Source organism: Aethalodelphis obliquidens, unplaced genomic scaffold (assembly GCF_003676395.1).
Source record: "Aethalodelphis obliquidens isolate GAN/ISIS:26980383/991018 unplaced genomic scaffold, ASM367639v1 scaffold28, whole genome shotgun sequence".
Taxonomy (NCBI): Eukaryota; Metazoa; Chordata; class Mammalia; order Artiodactyla; family Delphinidae; genus Aethalodelphis; species Aethalodelphis obliquidens.
Window position 1 is genome coordinate 7,175,328 of NW_020837972.1, and position 22,300 is coordinate 7,197,627.

The 22,300-nt window shown below is 54.7% G+C and overlaps 1 protein-coding gene across 1 annotated transcript in view; it reads left to right on the plus strand.

The window, feature by feature from the left end:
• FAM222A (family with sequence similarity 222 member A) overlaps positions 1-16,986 on the plus strand; it is a 54,764-nt gene extending 37,778 nt beyond the window's left edge. Inside the window, exon 3 of the mRNA XM_027124506.1 lies at positions 15,577-16,986. Coding sequence (XP_026980307.1) covers positions 15,577-16,862 — 1,286 coding nt within the window. The 3' untranslated portion in view covers positions 16,863-16,986. The remainder of the gene's footprint in view (positions 1-15,576) is intronic.
• The last annotated feature ends 5,314 nt before the right edge of the window (positions 16,987-22,300 follow it).

The following is a 22,300-nucleotide window of genomic DNA, read 5'->3' on the forward strand; positions in this document are numbered from 1 at the left end:
AATACATAAAGTAGATAACCAACAAGGAGCTACTGTACAGCACAGGGAACTATACTCAATATCTTGTAATAACCTATAATAGAAAAGAATCCAAAAGAGAATATATATGTATATATATACACACACGCATAACTGAATCACTTTGCTGTACACCTGAAACTAACACAACATTGTAAATCAACTACATTTCAACAAAGTTTTTAAAAAATAAAAGTGGAATAATAGAAAAAAATTAAAAAAAAAAGAATATCAACATACAAATGCAATTTCATTCCTCTACAGCAGAAGTGGGCAAACTTCTTCTGTAAAGAGCCGATATTCGGCCTCGCAGGCCACACAGTGTCTATTGTAACTACTCAGCTCTGCGGCATCGTGGTGCGAAAACTGCCACAGACGCACAGAAATGAGTGTGCATGGCTGGGTTCCAGTAAAATTTTATTTACAAAAGCAGGTTGCGCACCATATTTGGCCTGCAGATGGTAGTTTGCCAGCTCTGTATCTATAACAAAGAGTTGGAAAATGTGTATTACAAAAAGATACGATTTCACTTGGGGGTGGGGACAGTTTTACATGTATGGTAACAGGGACTATACAACTCACCCATTAAAAGTATACTAGTGAATTCTTTTTAGCATAAATTCACAGTTGTCTAACCATCACCAATTACGAACTTCCAGACCATGTTCTCCTCACCCCCAAAAGAAACCCCATACCCAATAGCAGTCACTGCCCAGCTACCCCTCAGCCCCCTCACAGCCCTAGGCAACCACTAAACTACTTTGTCTCTCTAGATTTACCGACTTTGGATATTTCATATAAATGAAATCATGTCATACGTGGGCTTTTATGTATGGCTTTTTTAACTTAATGTTTTCAAGGTTCGTGTTGTAGCATGCATCAGTACTTCATCCTTATTAGTGCCAAATAATATCCCATTGTATGGACATGCCACGTTTTGTTTACCTACGTATCAACTGATGGACATTTGGGTCATCTCCACATTTTTGGCAATTATGAATAATGCTATGAACATTTGTATATAATTTTCAGTGTGGGCGTATGTTTGCATTTCTCTTGCATATGCACCTAGGAGTGGAATTGCTGGGTCACATGGTAATTGTTTGCTTACGTTTTTGAGGACCTGCCAAATTGGTTTCCAAAGCAGCTGCGCCATTTGACATTCCCACCAGCAGTGTATGAGGGTTCCAGTGTCTCCACATCTTACCAAAACTTGTCATCTTTTTGATTCCAGCCATCCTAGTGCAGATGAAGTGGTACCACTGTAGTTTTGATTTGCATTTCCCTAATGGCTAAGGATGTTGAGCATTTTTTTATGTGCACATAGGCCTTTGTATATCTTCTTTGAAGAAATGTCTATTCTGCTCTTTTGCCCATTTTTAAATTGGGCTGTCTTTTTATTAAGTTGTAAATGTTCTTTATATATTCTAGATACAAGTTCCTTATCAGATTCATGATTCACAAATATTTTCTCCCATTCTAGGGTTGCCTTTATCACTTTCTTCATGGTGTCCTTTGAAGTACAAAAGGTTTTAACTTTGATGAAGTAAAAATTTCTTTTTCCAAAAAAAAAAAAATTTTTTTTCACTTGTGCTTTCGGTGTTGTATCTAAAAAGGCTTTGCTAACCCTACATTAAGGAAGAAAATTTACTCCTGTTTTTGCCTAAGAGTTTTCTAATTTTAGCTCTTACTTTTAGGTCTGTGATCCATTTTGAGTTAACTTTTGTGTATGGTGTGAAGAAAGGTCCAGCTTCATTCTTTCGCGTGTGGCTTATTCCAGCACCATTTGTTGAAGAAACCAATCTTTCCCTATTGAATTGTTTGGCTCCCTCGGCAAAAATCAGTTTACCATAAACGTGAGGGCTTATTTCTGGATTCTCAATTCTTTGGATCTACATGTTTTTCCTTATCCCAGTGCCACACTGTCATGATTACTGTAGCTTTGTAGTAAGTCAGGAAATCAGAAATTGTGAATCCTCCAACTTTGTTGTTTTTCGAGATTGTATTGGGTCTTCTGGGTCCCGTGAATTTTAGGATCAGCTTGTGAATTTCTGCAAAGAAGCCATCTGGGATTTTGATAGGGACTGTGTTGGATCTGTACAGCAGTGTAGGGAATATTATTATCTTGATATTAAGTCTTCTAATCCATGAATGTCTGATGTCTTTCCATTTATTTAAATCTTCTTTAATTTCTTTGAAAAAATTTTTTTTCAGATTGTAACTTTTGCTCTTTTGTTAAATTTACTTCTAAGTTTTATTTTTTGATGCTCTTGTATATGCAATCATTTTCTTAATTTTGTTTTGGACCGTTCATTGTGCATGTATAGAAATACAGTTGATTTCTGTACACTGATCCTGCAAACTTGCTGAACTTGTTTATTCTAATAGTTTTTTTAGTGAATTTCATAGGATTTTCTTTTTTTTTTTGTAAGCTAATTTATTTATTTATTTTTGGCTGCATTGGGTCTTCATTGCGGTGCACGGGCTTCTCGTTGCAGTGACTTCTCTTGCTGAGGAGCACAGACTGTAGGCGCGCGGGCTTCAGTAGTTGTGCCACATGGGCTCAGTAGTTGGCATGTGGGCTCAGTAGTTGTGGCTTGCAGGCTCAGTAGTTGTGGCACACAGGCTTAGTTGCTCCGCAGCATGTGGGATCTTCCTGGACCAGGGCTTGAACCCGTTTCCCCTGCATTGGCAGGCGGATTCTTAACCACTGAGCCATCAGGGAAGCCCTCATATGATTTTCTATGTGCAAGATTATGTCATCTATGAAAAGAGACAGTTTTATTTCTTGCTTTTTAATGTGAATGACTTTTTCTTGTCTAATCACCCTGGCTAGAATCTCTAGTACAATGTTGAATAGAAGTGGCAATCTTATTCCTAATTTTTGAGGGAAAGCATTTGGTCTTTTACCATTAAATGTGACATAATCTGTGGATTTTTCCTAAATACTCTTTCTCAAGTTGAGGAAGGTCCCTTCTATCCTAGTTTGTTGAATGTTTTATCATGAAGGTACCTTAGGTTACATCAGATGCTTTTTTGCATCCACTGAGATGACCATGTGGTAGTTGTCCTTTATTCTATCTATATGGTGTATTTCATTGAGTTTTGGATGTTAAGTCAACTTTATATTCCTGGGATAAGTCCCACTTGGTCATGGTGTATAATGCTTTTTATATATTACTGGATTAAGTTTGCTAGTATTTTGTTGATTTCTGCATGTACAGTCATGGTATCCATGGGAGATTGGCTCCAAGACTCCCCCCTGCCCCCCCGGCGATGGATACAAAATTCCACAGATATTCAAATCTCTTATATTGATACATAAAATGGCATAGTATTTGTGTATAATCTATGCATATCCTTTTTTCTTATTTTGGCCACACCGCGTAGCCTGTGGGATCTTAGCTCCCCGACCAGGGACTGAACCCCGGCCCTCAGCGGTGAAAGTGTGGGGTTCTAACCACTGGACCACCAGGGAATTCCCCTGAATATACTTTAGCTCATCTCTAGATTACTTATACCTAGTACAATGTAAATACTATGTAAATACTTGTAAATATAATGTAAATGATATGTAGATAGTTGTAAATATGATGTAAATGCTATGAAAATAGTTGCTGGTGCACAGCAAATTCAAGTTTTGCTTTTTGGAATTTTTGGTCCTCGGTTGAATCCACGGATGCAGAACCTGTGGATATGGAGGACCAAGTACATATTCATAAGTGATATTAGTCTGTAGTTATTTTGTGGTGTCTTTGTCTGGTTTTGACATTAGGGTAATACTGGTCTCACAGAATTAGTTTGCAAGTGTTCCCTCCTAGTCTCTTTTTTAGAAGAGTTTGTGGAATAATTGGCATTAATTCTTCTTTAAATGTTCTATAGAATTCAACAGTGAAGCCTTCTAGGCCTGGGCTTTTCTTTGTGGGTAAATGTTTTGATCACTAATTTAATATCTTTATTTGTTATAGGTCTATTCAGATTTTCTATTTCTTCTTAAGTCAGTTTTGGTAGTTTGTGTCTATGTAGGAATTGTCCATTTTATCTAAGTTATGATACTATTACAATTTATTAAGGGACCTAAAATAAATTGATAAAAGAGGTAAATGACCTCTATGGAGAAAAATTTAAGTTTATATAATGACAGTTTTTAAAGACCAGAACAAACTTAGACATATGTCCTGTGCATGGACAGAGATTCAATATGGAAAAAATTCAATCCAATCCCTACATCCTGGCCATCCTGTGTATAACTTGAAAACCTGGTATGGAAGTTGATAAGGAAAGAACAAAGGGCCAAGAATGGCCAAGGTGCTTTTGACGAAAAAGTATAAGGACCAGGGACTTCTCTGGTGGTCCAGTGGCTAAGAATCTGCCTTCCAATGCAGGGGACGATCCCTGGTCGGGCAACTAAGATCCCACATGCCGCCGGACAGCTAAGCCCACACACCACAACCACTGAGCCCACGTGCTGCAACGAAAGATCCCGTGTGCCGCAACTAAGACCCAACTCAGCCAAATAAATATTAAAAAAAAAAAAAAAAGAAGTATAAGGGCCAGTACTGCCATGGCTTAAGGCTGAAACCATGGGACTAACAAAGGGAAAGAGGGGACCAGGGGATGGAGCAGAGCATCTAGAAATAGATCCACACACTACCAGCTCCATCTAGGATGAATTGGGTCTTGCAGATCACTGGGGATGAATATGCAGTGCTGGGACAACTGGTTATACATATGGAGTAAATGACATTGGAGCCTTACCCAACACCATACATCAACAGGAATTCTAGGAAAAAGTCAAGATGAGCCCCCAAACTGAGAGAGGATGTCTTCAGCACTTAAAACAGACCAGTATCCTAAATAGAGAGCCACGATGTGGTGGCACAAAGACAGCAACGGGGAGGGGCAGGGAGCCAGTGGTGGGTGGGAGGGGGTGAGACTAAGGACTGGAGACAGAGACTGGAGGGGGGAGGGAAGGGATGGGGGGGGTCAGACCAGCATGGATGTGGACGGAGACAGACAGGAGTAGGAAAATGGCCAAAAGGAGGGAGAGATGAGGCAGCAGTTCCAAAGGGCAAAGACAGCTGCCACGAAGACAGAGGGACAGGGACTTCCCTGGTGGTCCGGTGGTTAAGACTCCGAGCTTCCACAGCAGGGGGCGCAGGTTCAATCCCTGGTCGGGGAACTAAGATCCCACATGCATCATGGCCAATGCAGCAGGGTGAGATGGTAACACAGGCAAAGCCCAGGGCGAGGGATGGACATTGCTGGGTCCTGGGAGAGAGTGAGGGGTGGGCTCCCAGAGACGGAGCCCAGTCAGGGAGAAGGCCAGGGAAACCGAGGTGCAGGAAAGTCAGACTGGGGAGGGACTGAAGTACTCCCAGACCTGCCTACGGGGAGGGACACCTTGGCTGCCGCAGGGCTCTAGCTGGGGCTCCAGTGGGGAAGGAGGATGTAGACACGGGTACGTGTGCCTGCGAACACCTGCCAGTCTCTGCATGTACAGGATGTCCCTGAATATCTGGGCACACGTGGCTCACACGTGTGACCCTAGGCATCTGGGCATGTGTGTGAGCTTGGACATGTGTACACACACATGCCTAGAGAATGAGAGGACCCTTTGTGCGGCGCCCAGTGACCACCACTACCTTGTACTGCCTGCTCTGGCACAGAAAGAGCTAGAAGGCAGGCAGCCAGCCTTCTCTGAGCACCACTATGTACCAGGCCTTCTGACACGCGTCCTCGTTTAATCCTCACTCCGTCCCCTTAGGAGAAGTGGCGGCCAGGGAGCTGGGGCCACTCCCCTACTCCCAGCTGGTAGCTGGGGCACCTGGAGTGACACCCGGGCCTGACCTCCAAGGCCCTGGGGCTGCCACCGGGGCAGTGGGCTGGAGGCAGGTCAGGGTGGCTGGCCGCCGCCCTTCCCCTCCCTGCCTCCCTCCCAGCAGAGGCCAGAGAACAGCTGCGTCTGCCCGGCCCAGCGCCTTCCCCGGCCCCCCTCCGGGACAGCCTCATTAGGGATTCTGCTGGTGCCACCAGCTGATTAGTGTCACGTTAATTGAGCATTCAGAAGGCTGCCACCTCCAAGGGCAGTGTCGGCAGCAAAGGGGAATGCGGATACCGGCTGCTCCTCCTGGGGCGGGGCTGGGGCCAGGCCCCAGGCCCAGGGACCCCTCCTGTCCTGGACACCCCACCCCAGCCCCGTTTCAACACAGATCATGTCCAGTTCCTGAGCCTTAGGGAGGAGGTGATAGGCAAAATCTGTGACAACATAAGAAGGAAAAAAACCTCACCAAACACCTGCTGTGCTCCAGTGCCCGGCACACCTTTCATTCTCCCACCCCTCCTCTAGGAAAGCTACAGTTATCAATGGCCCCATTTTACAGTCAGAAAGTCTGAGGTCCACCAAGGGAACAACTTCGCCGGGGGCAGGGTGGTGGGGACGTGCAGTGGCTCAGCAGGAAGCCGCACTCAGCCGCACAGGGACTGGCGTCTGGCTGGTAGGTGCCTGGGGGCACCTGGGGCTGCCACCCGGGCAGCACAGAGAAGCCTGGAGCGTGGGAGCAGGAATCCTGGGCTGGGGTCCTGCCCTGGCCACCCCTCCCACCTCCACCTGCCCCCTGATGGGCAGGTACCACGTGCCTGCCCGTACAGAGTATCACGCTGACTTCGGCAACCCCTGATGCGCCCGCCCCTTCAGCCCCTTACAGACGAGAAACTCAGGCTCACGTCCAGCGGCTGCCCCAGGTCACCCCCAGCAAGTGGCTGAGCTGGGCGTCAAAAGGCCATGGCCTGCCTCCAGTCGGAATCCGAGCTGCTCACCTCTCCCCAGTCTCACCCCTCCAGCTTCCGGAAGGCAGGGTGCCACTGAGGCCCACTCTCCTGTCTCCCTGTAGCAACATTAAATCCCACTCAAAGGGCTGCTTTTAATTGGCTTAATGTACTTGTTAATAACTGCGTCTATTTAACACACCTGTAAAAGGCCCATAACATTAACTTAACGACAGCGACGGCTCGCCGGCACCGCCAGCCAGCCAGGCAGTCTTTCACATTTCCCGACAAGGCTTTCACAGGGGCCATGGCGGCGGAGGGGGCGGGGCAGGGGCAGCCCAGTTCATGGGGAGAGATTCGCTAGACCCCGCACCGTCATTCACGCAATGCTCCCGGACACCTGCCACGGTTCCACACATTCTCTTAGGCATCAGGGTGCTGAGAAGGAGCAAGGCCTGCCCTCAGACAACTCCAAATCCAGCCCAGGAGACAAGCCAACAGCTACAGCAGGGGAGTGCTGGGGGGCAGGCAGGGAAGGCTGCCTGGATGGGGGCCGGGGCCGTGTCTCAGCTGAGACCAGGGGGTGTAAGCAACACCTCTTCTTCATCCTCTTGGCACGTAGTTCAGGCACCTACTGCGTGCTGGGCACTGCATGGACAATTCCACCCCACCCCAGGTTCACCCTTCCAGATCAGGCACTGGAGGGGACCCAGAGATGGAGCACTTCTCCTCAGGGTGTGGGGCGGGGGAGACAGACGGACACAAACTAGACGAGCAGGGTGTCCAGGCCATCAGCATCAACCTGAGAGAACCGGTCCAGTCATGGTGTCCACGGTGCCCAGTGATTGAGAGCAGGGTCCCAGGGCACAGATGCCCGGGGCTCAAATCCTGGCTCACAAATTGTTTCTCTGCCACCAGAGGTCTCAAACTGGCAGCCCACAAGCCACAACCTGCCCACCAGGTGTGTGGTGTGTCCTGCTGGTGTCTGAACACTGTTTCAAAAGAGAACACCTCTGGGGACTTCCCTGGGGGTTCAGTGGTTAAGACTCTGTGCTTCTAATGCAGAGGGGGCGCCAGTTCAGTCCCTGGTCAGGGAAGTAAGATCCCACATGCCGCGCGGCCAAAAAATATAAAACAATAAACCAAAAGAGAACACCTCAGGGCAGGGCACGCCTTCCCCACCCACCTCCGTCCTTGCCCCACCTGGGCTCTGGCTCCTTGGCAACCCATCTGTCTGCCAGCAGTCAGCAGACCACGCAGGGATTTGCGTCTGCAACCCTCACCGATGTCCTGTCCCTTGAATGCCTATCCTTCTCTTCCGGAACCCAGGGCCTCCACGGGGCTGGCAGAGGGGCGAGGCCCGGGTGTTTGGGGCGATGCTGGACCCAGAGGTGGCACTCAACAGAGGGGGGTGGTCAGCATGTACAGGAGGCCCGGGGACACCGTGCAGGCATCCAGGGGCCTGTGGGGGGGCGCTGCAGAGGGAGGTCAAGGCCAGGTGGCCTGAATGCCACCCTGAGCAGCTAAGACTTCATGCAAATGGGGGGCTCACGGGAGGGTTTTACAGAGAAAAGCAAGGCAGCTGGGGGCCTGGAGGCAGTGAAGGGACTTCAGTGAATTCATCACCAACAACCTTGGCACCCACTGAAGGCAGGCACCCTCTCCAGTGCTCACAAAAACTCTCGAACGTCAGCAACAGCAGTATCATCCCCATTTTACACAAGAGAAAACCGAGGCTCAGAGAGGGCAGCGGCCTGCCTAGGGCCACACAGCCAGTGTGTGGCAGAGCTGGGATTTGACCGTGATTCCTTCTCAAAAGGCTGCCGACCACCCTCTGTGCTCTGCCCAGGAGCAGACGCTGCCCTATGCCATGGGGAGCCGGGGAGCCTCAGGCTGCTCAAGGCCAAGGGCAGTGGAGGATGCTTTAAAGCAGACATCAAAGGCAGCACCCTGGGAGGAATGGGAGCCTGTGCCTGTCCCCCACCCTAAAGCAATACTCAGGTGTAGCTGGCCACCGGCAATTACAGAAAAGCACAGAGAAGAAATAAAATATGCCTCCTTCCCAGGCCAGCCCCTGTTGGCATCCAGGGCTTTTTTCCTTCAAGTGTTGGTTCGAGAGGGAAGGAGGAAGACACAGCCCCCTTTGTGACCTCTTTCTGCATCCCTGTACTGTACCCGCTTCCCGGCATCATCAGAGCCTTCCAACACCCTAAGCGTTAGTGCCCAGCGAGGTGTGTTTCTGCCAGGGGCCTCCTGGGTGCTCTCATAGGGACAGTCAGGCTGCTCCCGGGATGATTTTTTCCTGTTTCCCACCCAGTAGCCTTAGGGGTCCCATTAAAACCCACATCAAAAAAAACAAAAAACAAAAAAACCCACATCAGGTCATGTCCCTCCTCTGCTCCCAACCCTCCCCTGTGGAGCAAAGCCCAGGTCCTCTCAATGGCCCCAAGGCCCAGCCCGTTTGCTCTGTGCGCCCCCTGCCTCTCCAGTCCATCTCCTATGACCTTCCCCCACCGGCCCCACTGCGCCCGGCGCACCCATCCACTCCCCTCAGCCTCTGCTGCCGGGACCACTCTCCCATCAGACGTCCATGCGGCTCACTCCCACACCGCACCTCCTTCCGCGGTCCTGAAGAGCTGCTTTATCAGAGAAGCCTCTGCGCTGACTGCCGTGTCCGAACGAGGCGCCCTTCCATCCCATCCCTCTCCGTCCCCCACGCCCTGCTGTCCCGATGACTACGGCTGCGTAACAAATCACCCCAAAGCTCAGAGGCCTCACACAGCTCTGTCGTATCCTCAGGACTATGGACAGGACACCATGGGGTTGGTGTCTCTGCTCCGTGATGTCGCTGGGAACGGGGCTGGGGTAGGGGGCCTTGCGGGAAGACCCGGGCTGGGGCTGGAATCTTCCGAAGGCCTGCTCCCTCACACATCGGGTGGTGGGTGCCGGCCGTTGGCTGAAACACCCACACATGGCCTCTCCACGTGGCCTGGGCTTCCCAGAACATGATGGCGGGGATGGACATGACTCCAGGGATGGACCTCCTGAGAGACAGATCCACCTGGAGCTCCAGGAGGCAGCCATACGCCCTCAGGACTGAGCCATGATAGTCACCAGTGCCACTTAGTGATAGCCATATAGTCACTCAGCGCCACTGAGCCACGATAGTCACCAGTCACCACGCGTTCTATTCAGTAGAATCGAGTCGCTTAGTTCATGTTTAAAGGAAAATTAGCCTCCGCTGTTTGTGGGGGGAACGCCAAAGAATTGTGGACATAAACTACGACACCTACTCTCTCCTTGTTCGCGGGGCCCATCGCTGCCGGACGCATTACACGTTATTGTCTGTCTCCCCCGACTAGATGTCAACTCGGAGAGGGCGGGGGCTGCTCGTCTCCAAGCCCAGGACAGTGCCTGCACATGGGAGGGCTCAGGAGACACCCAGGGGATGCGGGCTTGGGGGGAGGCGTCTCTCCATGGGGCTGTTTAGTTCCTCCCAGGACCAACTCTCCCAAGTGTCGTGACTGGCGGTGAACAGGGGCTCCCAGGCTGGACGGGTCCTTCTAGCCACAGCCTCGTCATTCCTTCAACGCAACATTCCTGAGTTCCTACTCCATGTCCTGTGGGCAGTGGGGACAGCACTGAACAAGCCAGCTCAGGGAGCCCAGTCTGCTGGGGCAGCAGGACAAGCCCAGGGCAGTCAGAATCTGCCGTGGTGCCTGCGGCGATGCACCAGGCGCCAATGGAACCTTCGCTGGGGCGCCCTGGCCAACTCGGGGAACCAGGCAAGGTGGGCCCTGGGGCTCCCCAGGGGGCCCACAGGGCCATGGGTCCCCTCCTCTGCCCATTAACCCCGTGAGCGCTGCCCCCCACCCTTGCCACTGCATAGAAGCCTGCCACAGACAGCTGGCTGGCTGCTTCCTTCACGTGAGGCCTTTTTTGTGTCATGACATTTGCCAGAATGGGGCTGTGCAATGGCACTGAACACTGGTGATGGCGCCCACCTCCGGGGGAGGGTCAGGAGCCTTCGCCCAGCGGGACTCGGGGGCCCAGCCTGGCCCGGGTGGCCAGAGGACCCCCCCGCCCAAGCCAGGGCTACTGTACGCTGGTGGACAAGGCTGGGGTTGAGGCCCCCTGGGTGGCTCAGCAGAAAGCCCTTTAGGAACAAGGGAGACAGTAGAGGCGGCAGATGCAAAGACTCACAGGGGCGCAGCGATCGAGCCAGGTTTGGAACAGGGCAGCCCTGGTACACGCCCACCCAGAGACAAGCACGTCCAGGGGAGGCCTGCTGAGGGCCGCCGGCCGGCAGTCTCCGGGAGCCGAGGGCAGCCGTGAGAGCTGCCCGGCCGTGTGCCCTCTGATGGGTCACTTCCTGCCTCTCTGAGCCTCCGGGCTGACTCTATAGTCCCTCCTCAGGACTGTCCGCCTCCTAATTCTAAGGAGGAAGAGGGGGAGCCTCCTGAGTCTCCTGGCTTCAGCTGGGGCCTGCCTTGGGGTGCAGGTGAGGGGATGATGACATGGATGGCAAATCGCAGCTCAGCCCCTCCCCGGCTGTGTGTTCTCGGGAAGCTTCCATCTCCTCCTCTGTAAGATGGGGGCCTGGATTAGTTAGCTACTGCTGTGTAGCAAGTTGCTCCAGAACTCAGTGGCTTAGAGCATCAGTGATCACGCGCCGTCTCTCACGGTTTCCATGGGTCAGGAGCTCAGGGGCCACCTAGCCAGTGGCTCCGCTCCGTGTCTCTCGTGAGGCTGCAGTCCTCTGGAGGCTTGGCCAGGGCTGGAAGACCTGCCCCCGAGAAGGCGCACGTGGCCCTCTATGGGGGCCTCCCCCTCGGCTGCTCCGGCATCCTCACAGGCGGCCGCTTCCCCAGAGCAAGTGATCCAAGAGGGGAGGAGGCCACAGAGCCTTCCACGACCCTGCCCTGCAAGTCACACTCCTTCACTTCCTGGGTATCTTACAGGTCACACAGGTCAGCTCCATGTGGAGTGGAAGGGCGTGAATACCAGGAGGTGAGAAACACTGGGGTCGGGGACAGATCTTGGAGGCTGCCTGCCAAGTGCCACAACTTGTCTGCTTCCTTATCTGTAAAATGGGACCACCTCCCACCTCTCGGAGCTGTCAGGTGCTCCAAACAAGAGGCATGGAGAAAAGCTGTAGGCAGGGGGCCTCACATATGCTAAGCGCTCACTAAAGGACGGCCTCTGTGTCACGGCACCACCATCGGCTCCAACAAAGTGGAGGGACCAACCCACCCTGGCTGAGCCCTGGTGACCAGCAGAGGGGCCAGATGGGCCCCTTCTTTCAATGAATGGAAACTAGTAACAGGCATTGCTCTTTTTTTTTCCTTCTTCTTAAGGTTTTAAGCACCTAATTTATTCCATCCATTAGATGGATTTTGTAGATTTAATCATTTTCAGAGTTGGTGGCTCATTGGATACTCAAGATAAACTCCAAATGAAAGTATACGGGCGAGGACAAATGAGTTTTCACACCACAATGGCAGAAACTTGCTTGGGAAGAGAGTTTAAGAGGAACAAAAATACATACAGATATAATTTTTTTCCCCCAGCAGCCGCTTTTGCTGACTATAGTAGGTTACCACAGTTAATTTCACCAGTTTTGTTCATCTGTAAAATTGCATAAAAGTGACATTTTTGTGCTCATTATAGCAACTGCTGATTTATGGCTGGTAAATGAAGAGCTGGTCCCTTTTTTGCGGGACTCTCCGAGCGGCGCTAAGTGCCCATGAAATTGCTTGTATAATGTAGTTTAAATCCAATCTCGGAGAAAGATTCCCCCGTTGGCCAAAGTGACATTTCCATTCTCCACACCGAGTTTATTTTAGGCCACTTAGGAGTGGGGGCTGCCCCAGGCAGGGTCAGGATGGGGGGCCTGGGGTCAGCTCCACCCACCTGGCCCAGGTTAGGCCACACGGATGGAGGGGCACTGCCCCAGCCTCCTTGGGGTACTGGGTGCCGCCACCCTCTTCCCTCCCCACTGTCCTGCCCAGGTCAGACCACATCCCTGCGCCTCAGGGCAGAGAAGAACGGTCTTCCTAACGCAGGCCTGCCCTGCCCCTCACCTGCTTAGAACCTTCCACAGCTGCCGATGCCTTGGGCGAGGGCTCCCAGCACAGCAGTGCAGACACCAGGGGCCTGACAGGTCTTTGTCCTGCGCATCGCAGGGCGTTTAGCAGCATCCCTGACCCATACCCGCTGCCGGGTAGAACCCTCTGCTGCCGTAGAACCCTCTCTGCAAGCTATGACAAACGAACTCGTCTGCGGATGTCAACAGTGTGCCCTGGGGACAGAACCATTGAGAACCACTGCCCCACAGCGAAGAGGCCCTGCTCTGGCCCGACACCCTCCTGAGCTGCCTGTCGTGGTCTTTCCTCCCCTGCATGCCTGCTCTGGGCTTCTGCTTTTATTCTGGTTTATAGTTCCCACTGAGACAGGCTTCCTCACCTCTGGACTTTTGCCTGTGCAGTTTCTTCTGCTGGAATATGTTTCTCTCCTCCCTCCTCACTCTTTTCGCCATTGCCTTTAGCAGGGATGCCCTTTCTTCCAGAAAGCTACCTCTGAAGCCCTGGGGGTGAGGCTTCCCCATCACGGCATGCATTTTGCTGAGACTGGCTCTAAGTCCACAAGGGAGTCGGGTGAGGCTTGGGAAGGAGGGGATGTGGTGGGAAGGCCTAGGGAAGGCGGTGGGGTCTGCACTGTGTCCTAGCCACAGTGCCAGGCCCAGCCATGCACAAGCCCTACCCCTTCCTCTCCCAGGAAGACCCCTGTGCCAGGCAGGTGGGAGGGGTCTTAGCACACTTAGAGAGACCCACTTCTGCTAACGCTCCACCGCACGAGTCATGAAAGCCTCACAGCCCTCCTGGGAGGCAGTGTTAGCAGCGGTGTAACCCCATTTTAGATGAGGAAACTGAGGCTCGGAGTGGTGAACACCCCCCCACACCCCCGCAGGAGTCACTGTTGGGTCCCAGGGGTGCCCACAGGGCCGAGAGGAGGCCAGTGCACCATGAGACCTTGTAGGGTCCTCCTCACCCAGGGGCCCAGCCAGGTCACGATCTCCCATCACCTACTGTTTGTCTCACCCCCTGCTCGGCCCCTTGGCACAGACATTCCTTGAGGCCGCCCTGCAGATCTGCCACAGTCCTTATCCCCATTCCATAGGTGGGAAAACTGAGGCTCGGCCAGGCCAACAACTTGCCCAGGGCCACACAGCCCTGCAACCAGACAGGACTCCACCTGGGCAGCCAGCTCCAAAGCCCAGGGTCTCTCCATCTGCCTCACGCAGGCCTCCTGCTCCACTCCCCACCCCAGAGGGGGTCCTGGGCGGCACTGAGGAATGTCTTAGGACCAGGGAGGGGCTTTGGATGGGAAAAGGGGGTCTACCCACCGGCAACCCACCTCCCCCACAGCAGGGCCCAGTTGTGCCCACTGACGGTGGGGACAGTCAGCCTGTCACACAGAGTACACCCTTCAGGGAGTTTCCCGGCGGTCCAGTGGTTAGGACTCAACGCTTTCACTGCCGAGGGCCCGGGTTCAATCCCTGGTCAGGGAACTAAGATGTCACAAGCTGTGCGGCGTGGCCAAAAAAGGCAGTGGCCACCACACAGGTCTTGCAGGTGACAGGCAGACCTGGGGAGGGGAGGGGCAGCCAGCGGGGGCAAAACCCCTCCTTCCCGGCTGCCTGTTGGTTGAACGAGGGTCGGTGAGCACCAGGATGAAAGCCACCTGCGGCAACTTGCCCCGCGCCAGGCCATGTACCAACTCACTGAGCCATCCATGGGCCATCATCACCCCATTCTACAGATGAGGCGCCGAGAGGACAAGGGGCGGAATGAACACCCACCAGAGGGGTGGTATTGGGGTTGGCCAAAAAGTTCGTTCCGGTTTTCCATAAGATGGCACGGGAAACCTGAACGAACTTTTTGGCCAACCTAATACAATGGACGACGGTACCAGGCAGGTGGAGTGGAGGGTTTAGAGCCCCCGTAACTCCCGTGCTGGGGGTGGGGGTGTGCGGGGAGCGCAGCCGGCACAGTCTCTTCGGCAACTTGTTGGGCATTCTCTCCTGAAGCTGAACATTCTCGTCTCTCCTTTGTCCCAGCAGTTCTGCTCCTGGGCCTATTCCCAGCAGGACTCACTGAATACGTGCCCCAGGGGCTGTCACACTATTTGTATCAGCTCCAAACCAGAAATGACCCAAATGCCATCAGCAGTGGGAAGGATGAGTAAAACTGTGATGTAGTCACACTCAAACATCACACGACCATGAGAATGAACAGACCGCCACGCCCATGGCCACCCGGATGAACCTCGAAACATAACCTTAAGTGGCGGAGACCCGACAGTGCAAACGAGCATGCACTGCAGGATCCCAGCTCACCTGTGCCAGGCCCAGGCACCATGAGTCCGCGCCGTTAGGAGCCAGGAGAGCCGTTCCCTTGGTGTGGGTACTGACTAGGAGGGAGCGCAGGGGGCCCTCTGGGGACTGGCACAGGCCTCTCCCTTGACCTAGGTGTCACACGAGTGTGTTCTGTTTGTGAAAGTGCAGCCAGCTTGTGATGTATGCAGTTTCCTTTAACGTACTTTACACTTTGATCCGAAGCTTAACGATTTAGAAAGAATGAATGAAGGAGCAAGTGACTGGACGGAAAAAGCGAGGGAGGGGTGGCTGGCGAGTCCTTCCGCGGACAGTGGCGGGGTGCGGCCTCCGGGCCTCGCCGGGTCGCAGGGTCAGCTCTCACCTGTGCTTCCTCCCCTCCTGTGTCCCCACAGGCGAGACGGTGGCCAGCTCCATGCATTCCTCCCGCTACCCGAGCCCGGCCGAGCTGGACGCCTACGCCGAGAAGGTGGCCAACAGCCCGCTCTCCATCAAGATCTTCCCCAGCAACATCCGCGTGCCCCAGCACAAGCACCTCAGCCGCACCGTCAACGGCTACGACACCAGTGGCCAGCGCTACAGCCCCTACCCGCCGCATACGGCCGGCTACCAGGGCCTGCTCGCCGTCGTCAAGGCCGCCGTCACCTCCTCCGGCGTGGCTGCGCCCCCCGGGCTCACCAAAAGCGTGCTCAAGAGCGCCGAGGGCAAGCGGACCAAGCTGTCGCCGGCCGCCGTGCAGGTGGGCATCGCGCCCTACCCGGCGCCCAGCACTCTGGGGTCCCTGGCCTACCCCAAGCCGCCCGAGGCGCCCGCCCCGCCACCCGGCCTGCCCGCGGCCGCGGCCACCGCCGCCTCCGTCATCCCCCTGCCCGGCCGCGGCCTGCCCCTGCCGCCTTCCAACCTGCCCTCCATCCACAGCATCCTCTACCAGCTCAACCAGCAGTGCCAGGCCCCAGGCGCTGCGCCCGCCGCCTGCCAGGCCGTGGCCGTTCCCCACCCCAGCCCAGCCAAGCACGGCCCGGTGCCCAGCTTCCCCAGCCTGGCCTACCCGGCCACTGCCGGCCCACCCGACTGCCGGAAAGGCGCCGAGCTGGGCCAGGGAAGCACGCCGGCCTTGACGTTGGCTGGGGCCACCAAGCCCACAGGGTACGCAGACGGAGGCCTGGATTACCTGCTGTGGCCGCAGAAGCCGCCGCCGCCACCCCCGCCCCAGCCGCTGCGGGCCTACAGCGGCGGCACGGTGGCCAGCAAGTCCCCCGAGGCCTGTGGGGGGCGGGTATACGAGCGGGCCGGCGGGTCGCCCGTCAACTGCGGCATGGGGCTGCCCACCAGCTTCACCGTGGGCCAGTACTTCGCCGCCCCCTGGAACAGCGTGCTGGTGACCCCCACCAGCGACTGCTACAATCCGGCAGCCGCGGCAGTGGCCGTGACCGAGCTGGGGCCGGGGGCGGCCCGGGAGCTGGCGGGGCCCCCGGCGGAGACCCTCTCAGGCCTGCCCAGCAAGAGCGTGTGCAACACGGCCGTGCTGAGCAGCAGCCTGCAGTCACTGGAGTATCTCATCAACGACATCCGGCCCCCGTGCATCAAGGAGCAGATGCTGGGCAAGGGCTACGAGACGGTGGCTGTGCCCCGGCTGCTCGACCACCAGCACGCCCACATCCGCTTGCCCGTCTACAGATAAGGCCTGCCTGGCAGAGGCACAGACGGACAGGGCGCCCAGGGGGGAGGCAGGCCGCAGAACAGGGTGGGCAGCACGCGGGGCGGGGGCGCCAGCCCCGCCCTGTGTCCGAGTGCCCATTTATACCCACAGGGAAGCCAGGCCGGCTGCTACCGGCTGCTGCTGACATGGAATGGCAAGGTGACCTCACTCGCCAAGGCCCCTCCCCACCATCAGCTGCCCCAGGACACGCGGAGGGCCGGGGGGGTGTGGGGGGGGCAGCTGCCAACATCCACACCTTCCTCCATCCAAGCTGGCAGAGGCAGGGAGAGAGAAACCACTTAAAACAGAAGCGGTTCTTTCCGGCTCTCCGGGGGAGGGGGTCAGACCACAGTGGGATGCAGAAGGAAATGTTAGGGTCTAGAGTCGGGGTGGGATCAGAGCGGCCCCTGGGGCTTAGACAGCTCCTCCCTCCACGAGCTCCCCAGTATCCTGGAAAAAGAGCAGAGGGGGCCTAGAGGAAGTCATCGAGCCCACAGCGCCCTCACTGCCCTCTCCAGGCGAAGACCACTCGAATACAGGCTCCGGGGACTACAGGTCCCCCTGCTCCTCCTCTTCTAGACTCTCTTCCCCTCCTCACCATTCCTTCCCAACACAGAATCCCCTCTCCATTCTCCAAACCCTGGACTACCACCTTCTCCCTTCCCTTCAGTACATCTTACAGGGCTTCTGGGCATAGTTGTGCAGGCTGTGTACTGCACAAGGCAAGTCATCTGAGGAGACACCATTTGCATCCTAGACTTGTATATTTATTACAGCAATTTTCTGAATCTTGAGGAAGGGGCACCATTCACCCATGTGCACAAAGGCGCCATAGGGGCTAACAATGTCAGAGGGACCAGACCCCGCCTCCTTCAGGGGTTCTCCTAGGAGCCAGTTCTGGGGGCAACCTGCTGGTTTTAATTGGGAGATCCAATCCAACTCTTTTCCTGCAAGCCACCCTCCAAGGCCTGCCCCACACCATTCCGGGGGATAAGGCAGGCAGGGGGTCCCCCCAGTAAGTCTCCAAGGCCCGATTTCCCCAAGTCCCGGCCCCTCTGGCACTCCAGAAGCGGTACTGTATCTCTCTCCAAGGCCTGTTCAAGCACTAAGTGCATTTACAAATCTCTGAGAATGTTTTTTTTTTATACTAAAATTGACCATTATATTCTACTGTGAGAAGTGCGGTCTGCACTATATTGTTTTAAAAACGAAGAGAAAGAAAAAAAAAAAGGAAAACACAGATGGTGTCTCAGCTGTGGGATGTTTTGCAGCTCTTGTTTTTGTTCGTTCTTCCTTCCTCCCCTTAGGAGTAAAAGGGGCTGTCTCCTCCCCTGCTGACTGGGCTTGGAGCCCTCGGAAGCAGGCCAGGAGCCTCCTGGCCCCTCCTCTGCTGGGCCACTTCGTATGCAATGTTTCATTTACTTCTCCAGCTCTTTCGAAGTGGACACTGTCATTTACCGTTTACGTGTCAGCCACTCAGTTGGGTCAGTGATCGGTCCTAGAGCAGCCGAGACAGAACTGAGCCCGGGCCGCTCTGGCTCATTCCCTGAGGGGTACAGGGGTGGTCTGGGGCTGGTGTTCCCCTGCATCACTAAATTCCTTCCCAGCTCTTCCTCTGTGCCTGGCACCATCCCTGCTTCCCTGGAGGCAGAGTGGCTGGGGACAGGCCAAAGTGGCTGAGCAGTGGCCATCTCCCTGGCCAGCCCCAGCACACACCCACCCCGTGCCCTGGTGCCTGGGGATGTCCAGGAGACCATCCCTGCTCCAGGATGCTCAGCATTTATCAGGCACTTACTGTGTGCTGCCCATTTTCCTATACACGGCAGCTCTTTGGAGCCTCACCACTGCTTGCAAGGTACGGGGTGTTCTAGAGGAAGAAGCGGCTCAGAGATGTGAAGCGACCTGCCTGAGGTCACACAGCAAGTCTGTGGAAAGTTGTAGTTCAAGCAGCAAAGCACAGACTCTTTCTCACGTCCTGTCCCCACCTTCTCCCCTGGCTTGTTGGCCCAATGTCTGAACAGGGGGAGTCCCCAGTCTGATTCAGGCCTCCCCTCTCATGCATGGAGCCCTGTCTGGATGCCTGGCATGGTAGGTTCAGGGCAGAAGAGGGACAGAGGGGACACCATGGATGTGACCTTGCAGTGCAGACACCTACCTCCCTAAGGCCAGACCCCTGAGCCTGGCAGCACACGGAGGCTCCGAGAGGAAGAAGCTGTGTCCAGGGCGGGACCCGGGCCCTTCTGAGCTGGGTCAATGAACCAAACACACCACCCAGGCCCTGGAGAGCAGGAGCAGGGGTCCTGCTGGGTGACAAGCTAGGGAAGTCAGCGCTGCGTGAAAGGCCCCTGGGAGTTATCACAAATAGGATGTAAACGGCAGCTGACACAGTGCTTTTCTGACCACACATAACTGAGTCTCATGACAGCCTTCTCAGGTATGTAATAAAAGCATCCCCACTTTACAGACGAGGACGCAGAGAATCTGAGAAACGGCCACAAGGATGGTAAGAGGGAGCCAGGTTCCGGCATCAAGCCCCACACCCTGGGCCAGGCTGCCTCGACGCTCCACCCTCATCCATCACTGAAATACGCCTGGGGGCATCGCAGCTCCCAGGGCAACCCAGCCCCTGGAGTGAGCTAGCCCTGGGTGCAAATCCTACCAATGGTACTTTGAGTGACCCGGAACACGTCCATCCCCAAAGGGGGCAGCGCCAGAACCAGAGATGGGATTCAAGGAGACCACAGCACAGGGCGGGTACTTGGGAGAGGGACAGAGCAGCAGGGTCTGCAGCCAGGTTTACGGCTGCTCGGCAGCCTGTGGCTCAGCTGTTCTAAGGGGCTACCAGCACCAATTCCAGGTAGCCCAGGTCCCCACATCCTGGGCCCACCACCAGGCCCGCCCACACTGGGGCATCAGGAGAGAGGACAGAGATGGGAGCCACCCTCCAGGTCAGGTCCCTCACACCGGGGGTGAGGACCCGCCCCCTATCCTGGGAAGAATCTTACCCTCTGCAGGGCGGTCTGCAAGCAGGGCAGGTGCAGGCACGGAGCACAGCCAGTCAGGGCATGGCCCCAGGACCCAGCTGGGGTTCTAGCTCTGGCCTAGCACTGGCTTCCTGTGTGCCTTGGCCAGTTTTCTTCTCCCTGGGAGCTGAGCTAGCTGATCTCAAAGGGCCCTCCAGCCTCGTCATTCTGGCACGAGGCACCCCTGCCCTTTATACCACATTGGAGGAGCAGCGCAGGTGATAACGATGTTATCATTACTACAATTACAGACAGCCCAGTTACTGTGGGCAGACTGGCTACCAGGCTCAGCACTAAATGGTATTTAGTCCTCACAACTGTTCAGGTGCGCGTGATATGGGCCCAGAGAAGAGCAATCACTTTGCCTAAAGTCACACAGCTGAGGATGGAGGTCAGCGAAGCAGCTCGGGTAGAACACCAGCCCTCTGATTCAGAGTCTAAGCTCTTAACTGTTGTGCTATGCAGTGACTAAAAACTACCACCGACCCCCAAATATGGCCTGCTTGGCTCCAGAACGCAGGTCCGGCCTCAGTTGCCACACCCCGCGCCGCTGGGACTTCATGTTGGGTGAACGAGGGAGAGGGGAGCCGCTGCCAGCCGATCCAGCCCCCTCCCCCCACCCGAGGTGCAAGCCTGTCTCTTCATAAGGACGCTAGGAGCCTCTTCTTCTCCGTGTAGCTGTCTTGGGTTCACCCCCGGTTAGAGCTGAGCTGTCCAATACGGTAACCACGTGTGGCTGGCCCAGAACCGCGTCTATTACTACCACTTCAGGTCATAACAGCAATTAGAACATCACCCCATCTTCCAGAGGCATCAGACTGGAGGGAGGGCTTCGACAAACATTTGAGTGGAGGGAATCCACGTGGGGAACACTCACCTTTTCAGGGTGGCTCCGTGTTTTCCTGACTCATCCCATCCTTTAGATCCCGCTCCCATTTCGAGCCCTGCCTTGCCTCCAAGCAGCGAATTCGAACCCGCACCGCTCAGCTCCGAGCTGCATCTGAGACTCCACGTGCGCCTGGGATTCCCCCTGCGCTGTATTGCGCCTGCGCGTCCCGGGTGCTCTTAAAGGGCCCACACGGCCGCCACAGGGCCCCCTTCGCTGGCCATTGGAAGGGGGCCCAGCCAGGGGGGCGGGCAAACCCGGTGGACAAAAGGTTTTGTGTTTAAATCATCACCATCACCAGCTCACTAAAGAGTGGCAGGAGGGGAGAAGTCAGGAAAAACTGGCCTCAGCGTCCTCATAGACTCCATGTGTGACCCTGGGTGACTTGTATGGCCTCTCTGAGCCTTGGTTCCAGTTCTCTGAGCCTCTGTCAAAGGGAGTGGAGGCATTTGAAGGACTGGGATGGCATCAGGTGATGTGTGATCAGGATGACAGGGCAAATTAGTCCTGTGAGTGGGACCCACCCCCAGAGCAGTGGGGCCCAAAGGTTCCAGTCCTGAGGCTACCGCCCACCAGCATGTGGCCTTTGGCAAGTGACTGCCCCTCTTTGAGCCACCTATGTCTCAAATGTAAAGTGAAACTAATATTACAATGCACGTACCATGTGGTGTTGAACAGAGGAGACAGGTAGTCAGATCCACAAGGCAGCACAGATCCTGTTCTGTAGATGTATTATTTCTGTCTTCACCTAGTCTGGCTGATTTTCACCTTGGAAAGTGGGTTTCTAGGTTAAAAGAGTTTGAGAAATAGATGCCTATGTCCCCCTCCCCCCCACCACCTTGGAGATGCACAAATCACATTAGCATATTAAAGGCTCTGAAAAGTCCTGCAGGCAAGATACCCTTCCAGCTTTAACCCAGCATTTCCCTAACTTTTTCCGATCAACTAAGTTTTTGTTCCTATCTGTTAGCATCCCAAGGAACAAATGGGACTTAAGGAAATACTGAGTCCTTACTCTTGTGTTGCAATTGGGGAAACTAAGTCCTTTCTCCTCACTGGGCCTCAGTTTCCCCAATTGCAACACAAAGACTCCTAATGAGTTTGCTGCAGAGCCGGAACTGGAATCCAACCCTGACCTGAGTTGTTGGGCCTCACATCCTAATTGGCCTTTGTCCACTCTGTAGAGCTAGGCCCCAAAGAAGGGAAAGACCACCAGGGAGAGAAAGGAAGCCCTCACTTGAGAACTGGGGATGATCCTCCATTTTGAAAATGAAAAAAGGTTCAGAGAAGGGAGGCAACTTGCCTGAGAGCACACAGCAACTAGGTCCTAGACTTTCCAGAGGCAGATATAGACTCCTTTTTCTCCTTGTGGGAGTGGCAGTGGCAGGGTTTCCTCAGTCTTGTAACGTCAGCCTCACTTCATGGGGAGCTCACTCTAGGGGCTCCCGACCACGTCCCCAGGTTCCAAGTTTCCCTAAGGCCTCCTCCGAGGAGACTCCCGGGTGTGACTA